The 6,856-nt window shown below is 43.5% G+C and overlaps 1 protein-coding gene across 1 annotated transcript in view; it reads right to left on the reverse strand.

The window, feature by feature from the left end:
- Window positions 1-6,856, reverse strand: part of ITIH2 (inter-alpha-trypsin inhibitor heavy chain 2) — a 47,430-nt gene that overhangs the window by 22,382 nt on the left and 18,192 nt on the right. The window contains exons 9-10 of the mRNA XM_045285584.1: window positions 4,843-4,959; window positions 1,893-2,061 (exon numbers count right to left, since the gene is read on the reverse strand). Coding sequence (XP_045141519.1) covers window positions 1,893-2,061; window positions 4,843-4,959 — 286 coding nt within the window. The remainder of the gene's footprint in view (window positions 1-1,892; window positions 2,062-4,842; window positions 4,960-6,856) is intronic.

Genomic DNA, 6,856 nt, shown 5'->3' on the forward strand with positions numbered 1-6,856 from the left:
CCCTTAATAATTTATAAATTATTATGTTATCTTATCTTACACTGCCCAGCATCTCCCTTCACCCACCCTTCTGTTGCCCATCCCCCAGGGAGGAGGTTATATGTAGATCCTTGTGATCAGTTCCCCTTTTCTACCGCTTACTTGCTTTTCAGAGAAACAACACCTTTGGGTCCATGATCATTTCTCTGCCAATCATTCATGTGAAAGCTAGTCACCTTCGAATTTATTTATTTGCTTTACAAGGGACACAAAAGTCCATGCTGGTCAAAATCCCACAATAGGAAAAAAAATCACGTTGTTGTAACCTGTTTTCTTAGTCCTTTCAAAACACCTGTGTGTCATTTTGTTAAATGGAAAATAAAAGTTTCCTAAAAAAGATGAGGCTTTCTAATCCCATCAACAGTTACAGGGTTGGGAGCTCAAAGGGGCAGTTGTACCATGTCGTATGGGTCACGATGAGTCGGCATCTACTTGCTGATAGTGAGTCTCTATTTTGTTTTTTGGTAAGTCAGCCTATGGGGCTGTTATCAGTCGGGATTGACTCAAAGCAGTGGGACTGATGTATAGAGAGGGGAGTCATCTTGATATGGTGCCTTGGGGGGCTGCTAATTGAAAGGTTGGCAATTTGAATCTGTGAGCTTCTCTATAGGGGAATGATGAGATGGCTTTGGTAAAGCTTTATAGCCTCAGAAACCCTATAGTTATGAGTCATGGTCGACTGCATCAACTCAATGAGCATGAGTCTGAGTTTTTGAGTTTTGCCCCTATCGTTGGGCACTGCTCTGAAGAGAGGCCTTTAATGCTGTGCACGTGGTAAAGACTAGAAGACAGGGGCCTTTAATGCTGTGCACATGGTAAAGACTACCGGTGTCTTTCATTGAAACCCTTTGTTGCGAAAGGGGAATGTTTAAATGCTGTATGGAGGGACTATGTGTTTGCACTTGAACCATGGTCTTGGTGGGATTCTTTTTTTCTTCTTCTTTAGCTATTATTTATTTATGTATTATTAATATTAAACATTGTGGAGAATATTTTGAATTTTAATACTCTATTTCATTTTTCAGAATTTTGAGGATTTTCTAAAATTTTATTTTCAAGATATGCAGTTTCTTTCTTTTTAAAAAAATACTTTTATTGGGGGCTCTTACATCTCTTATCACAATCCATCCATCCATCCAGTGTATCAAGCACATTTGCACATACGCTGCCATCATCATTTTCAAAGCATTCTCTTCCCACTTGAGCCCCTGATATCAGCTCCCCATTTCTTCCCCCTCCCTCCCCCACCCTCCTTGCCTCACAAACCCTTGCTAAGTTATAGATGCTTATTTTTTCTGTTGGAATTCTTGCGGTTAGGTGCATTTACATCAATTGTGACTCTTAGAGACCCAAGGTGACACCGTTGAATTGTCCCTGGGGTTTTCTAGGCTGCAGTCTTGACAGACTCTGCTCACCAGCTCTTTCTGGTGCAGAGCCTCTTGGTGGGGGCCAACCTGCTGGTTACCATCGGAATGCTTAACCATCGAGCCACCTGTGCTCCTTACCATGAATTTAGTATTCCTTTACTAACGAACACGTTATTTCAAGCAGATCCTTCCACAGTGGCCAAAGACCATTGTGGCAGCCTATACTGCTTCATTCTTATTTTTTATAATTAAAAAAATTAATTTTTTACAAATTTATTTTAAAAATCATTTTATTGGGGACTCGTACAACTCTGATAACATTCTACACATCAATTGTATCAATTGTACACATGAGTACATGTGTTGCCATCATTTTTTCCAAAATGTTTTCTACTTGAACCCTATGCTGCTTTATTTTTAAGTGAACCAAGATTTTACATCTATGGAAGATACTTTGTGAGCTGTTGATCAAACTCATTCACTCACCTCCATTGGGCTGGATTTTCTCAATATATTTCTTTGCGTCTGCAACTTGGGTTTTAGTGGCTGAAATCAAATCATTTCTCCAGGTTCGAACGTTGTGGTTGAAATCAACCACAGAGAATTGGTCTTCAGCTCTTAAGTCATCCAATATGGTCTTCATGGCTTCCACAGTCTATTTCAAAAGAGAGTGAAGAATGGACTCATTAAAGCTTCCATCTATAGAGGACACTAGGAAGACCAAGCATTCGGCCTGGTTATTCTTCAGGTTGTGACTCAAACTATCATTCTTCCAGAATGATCTCTCTTGAAGCCACTTCAGTTAACCCAGACCCATCTTTTAATTTTCCTGAACATGTGTTTTTCTGTATGTTGATACTTAACTTTCTAGTGTCCTATGCGATTTCTTACTTGCTGGTGATCTAAAGGAATTCGCAGTGTCTCAGTTACTGCTGTGGTGTCTGATGCAGCTCCATCTACTTGCGAACCGTTCATTGCCTCTCATCTCCTGAAGACTACTCTCTATCAGCTCTCCCCTGTCTGTTGTACATCGTAACTATCCCTCATCTCTTGGGAGATTCCCGGGCATAAAACCCATACTTTTATTTCTCACCTTTTTTTTTGGTATTATTTTTTCCTCCCCCTTTAAAAATCGTGTTTGAGTCTACTTCCCCATTTTCTAGCTTCTCTTTGTAGTAACATTTCTTTAACATGTTATTTTCAAATCTTCTCTTTTTCTCTCGTCTTGCAGAGGAATTTTTCTTTTTTTAATTAAAAGATCAGTTTATTGAGGGATCTTAGAGCTCTTATAATAATCCATACATCAATTGTATGAAGCATATTTGTACATACGTTGCATCATTATTTTCTAGACATTTACTTTCTATTGAGCCCTTGGTATCAGCTCTTCTTTTTTCCTTCCCCACCCCATGACCCCTTGATAAATTATACATTTTTATTATTTTCATATCTTATACCCACTGCTGTCTCCCTTCCCCCACAGTTTCCTTTGTTCGTCCCGCTGGAGGGGAGGTGTGTAGTTATGTGTCAATCATTGCAATTGGTTCCCCCTTCCTCCGCTCCTCTCCCTACCTTCCACCGATGATAGATTTTTCTTGGTAACCCAAATTATTAATATTGGAATGCCTTAAAGTTCAGTTGATGTTCTCTTCTTTACCTATATATACTCTTCGGTGTTCTTACAAATCTCACTGCTTTACGGACCTTCTATGTTTCAGTTCTAGGAAGAAAGGCCTGGTAATCTACTGCTGAAAATCAGCCAATGAAAAACCTATGGATTACAATGGTCAAATCCACAGCCAATCCTGGGGATGGTGTAGGGCTAGGCAACGCTTAGTTCTGTGGTGTCTGGATGGCAGGGAGTCTGAGGCTAACTCTAGGGCAGCCTCGTAGCAACAGCATCTGTTGGGAACGTCTGTGTATCTTCACCCCAGATTGCACCTTTGAACATTCAAATTTTCTAGCCACAGCCTACGTGATAGGTTCACTTGGGTGTTTAATAAACAACAAAGCTTACCATGTCCAAGCAAAAACACTCCTGCTGTTCCCCACAACACTGAATCTTTCCTCTGTCCTGTCTTTTCTCTATCAGCTGATGGCCCACTCCAACCTTCCAGGTGTTCAGGCTAAAAGACTTGGAGCATCTTTGAGTCCTCGCTTCTTCCCTCACCCCATACCTACTCCTTCAAAAATTCTTTTTGGCTCTATCTTCAGGATAAACCCAGAACTCAATACATTCGTACCACACCCTCTACTGTCACCCTGATGCAAGCCATCTGCGTCTATCCCTGGGTTATTATGGTGGCCTCTTGATAGTCCTCTTCACTTTGGCTCTCCCTATCGTCAAATCTGCTCTCAATATAGCAGCTAGACGATGCCCTTTAAAACACAAGGCAGACCCATGCCACTCTTCTCTCCAACCCGGCAATACAATAGAAACAAACCCAAACGAAACACAAACACAAAAAACCTCTCTGCCATTGAGTCGGTTCCAACTCCTGGCAACTTCCCAAGGAGCTGCTGGGGAGTCGAACCTCTGACTGGCCCGGTGTTTACCAGACAGCACCACCCAAGCTCACAGCTTCCTATCACTGTTGTCAACCATGAAGTCGATTCTGACTCGGCACTCCTCTCTGAGCGAGCAGACGTGCCCCTGAGCGTGTTCTAGGGAGCAGTGTTGTGTCACTAGATGGCCTCCACTTGTGTCGCTGTTGAGAACCCTTGAATTGGTGCACAACACAAGGTATGCAAGCTAGCTTCCAGAATTTTTATTTCGCTTGAATCCCTTGTAGATGCTAGGGTACTAGTCAACACTTAGGTGGTCAACATAGTTGTTGAATGAATAGTTGATTGTTTTACTGGATGGCTGGATGGATTAATGAATAAAGAAGTTTTGTGTCTATTGTTCAGAATTAGACACACACACAATTTAACACATTCTGAGTAAGTCTCTGACCTAAACGGAAACTTGGATGAGTGCACAGAATTGGAGGCCATGAGATAGGACAGTCACCCTCAGGGAATTACAGTATAACTAGCAAAGCTATACATCAGACAATGAACAAGTTCCTTATCAGCAGTGGCATGCTATTAAAGTAAAATGTTATGCAAAAGAGCAGACTATGTAGCTGAAGAATCAATAGTGACGAAAAGTGCACAGAGGAATCTTTCCAAGAGGTGAAGTTTTGAGCTAGTTTGGGAAGGAAATAATGGCTGTGGAATGGAAAAGAGAAGAGGAGAGAGTAAGGAGTGAGGAATTCCTACAAGATTGATGTGTGCATCCTGTTCATATACAACAACCCCGAAACTTCACAAACCTAGTAAACCAGTCACGTAGTGAAGGCCCTCCAGGGGAGGAAAGAGGGAAAGGGTGCATTTGGGGGAGAGGAGAAAAGGCAGGGAATCCCACCCACCCCTGCCAAGGAAGGGTGCTTACTTGTTTCATTTTAACTCCCCACATCGAGCCACTGACATCAATGACGAAGAGGATGTTTTTAGGAATTGGTTCCAGGTTTTCAGGAGCAAAGAAGTGAACAAAATATCCGTTAAATACCTGCAAAGCAGAACCGATTTGTGGATGAAATCATTACCGGGGTTTAGAAGGGAAAGAGCCGAGCCTCTGTACAAAAGTACTACATGTACTTACCTTTTCCGGCCCAATGCCCAACTTTCCTCAAATGACTGAGAAATGATTCTGACTGTACACACCACTCTCTTTCTTTTAGGAATTCATCTACACAAGACATCTTTTGGGGTTAGTTTTCCACACAGCAGGCATTTTCCAGCTTAGAAACTGGTGATGCTTCGAAAGCGTCTTTGCAAATTGGCGAGTTGTAAGCCATTTTCTCGGAACCTGCTGTTCATTGGCCTGTTCCCAGCAGAAGGTACAGAACTTCAAGCCTCCCTTCTCATCTGCTGAATGAGGGGAGTAGGGTTTTTCTTAGTTGGCCGATGGCTCCCCAGGCTAGAATTCTTCAGGGGGCTGAACCAGGATGTGCGGTGGAGAACCAGAGAGGATGGGGGCTGAGGGAAATTCTGTGTCTGAGAACTTGGGTTGAGGAGTGGGAGGGGCCCTGGGTTGGGAAATGGGATATGAGCAATGGAGTGCCAGAGGCATAAAGGTCCAAAAGAAGCGAAGGGAGGCATCCTTCCCTTTCTCCCTTTTCTTTCCCATTTCCCCCCATTCCGTTCCTGTGAGGGTCCTTTCCTCCGCAGTTTAACCCCCACCCTTGCTATCTCAGTCCACTTTACCCAGTAGGTGTGGAGGCTCTCTGCTGTATGTGAATCAGGGGTCTCGGCTCTCACGAGCCTCACAGGCCCGTGAAGGACACTGACACGTGGACGGGGCGCTGTAGCTAGGACCAGAAAGCAAAGGACTCTGGGAGACCAGAGGAGGTGCATCTAACTCTCATGGGGAGCCTGCCTAGGCCTCTGACATCTGAACTAGAATCAGCCAGTGTGGAAGTTGGACTAGGGCTGAGGGGGATGCAATAAAAGAGAGTCCCAGATAGTTTGGACTCAGCTGTGAGAGTATACAGTACAGCGGAGGCTCTATCAAAACAAACAAACAAACAAACAAACAGAAAACATCACTGCCATTAATCAATTCTGACTCACACTGACTCAAACTGCCCCAGTGGGTTTCCGAGGTGGTCAATCTTTACAATAACAGAAACCCTCTTTCTCTCCCTCGAAGCAGCAGGTGGATTTGAACTGCTGGCTTCTGGGTTAGCACACCAATGTCTAATCCACTATACCACCAGGCTCCTTGGAGGCTCCATGAGGACCATGGAATTCAAGGTGGAGGGTGTGTTAAGAATTAGAGTTGAAGGACTAGCAGGGCAGATTATGAAGATACTTTATGTACACTGCAGGGTGTTTGGGCTTGTCTTGAATTCGATGGGAACCAATCCCACCTAGACCCCCAGTCACCTCTGTGTTTTCCGCCGCAGGCTTTCACAATTGGTTCACCTCCTTCTCTTACCACAACTCTTTGGTTGCTTCTCCCCAGGGTATCAAAATGCGCAGCCCAGGTTGTGAGCTCCAAGGTGCTCTGCTGCCACCCTGTCCCCGCAGGGAATCGCAGCCTGTTGGGAGCTACAGCAGTGGATCTCCACCTTCCTCCTGCCGCGACCCTTTCATACAGGTCCTCATGTGGTAGTGACTCCCAACCATAAAACTGTTTTCGTTGCTACTTCATCACTGTCATTTTGCGATTGTTATGAATTGTCATGTAACTATCTGATACTCAGGATGCATTTTCATTGTTACAAATTGAACATAATTAAAGCATAGTGATTAATCACAAAACAATATGTCAATTTGTCTTGTGAAATATTTATTTCTAATGATAAATACATGAACTTTTGTCTTGTAGCCTGGTGTAGCATAGGTAACAGTCTTCTCGCCGGGTACTCGTATGTGGGCGTCTCTGCATGTGGGCAGACCCG

The sequence above is a fragment of the Echinops telfairi genome, unplaced genomic scaffold (genome assembly GCF_000313985.2).
Source record: "Echinops telfairi isolate 266 unplaced genomic scaffold, ASM31398v2 ScPeMD7_7473;HRSCAF=8511, whole genome shotgun sequence".
Classification (NCBI taxonomy): Eukaryota; Metazoa; Chordata; class Mammalia; order Afrosoricida; family Tenrecidae; genus Echinops; species Echinops telfairi.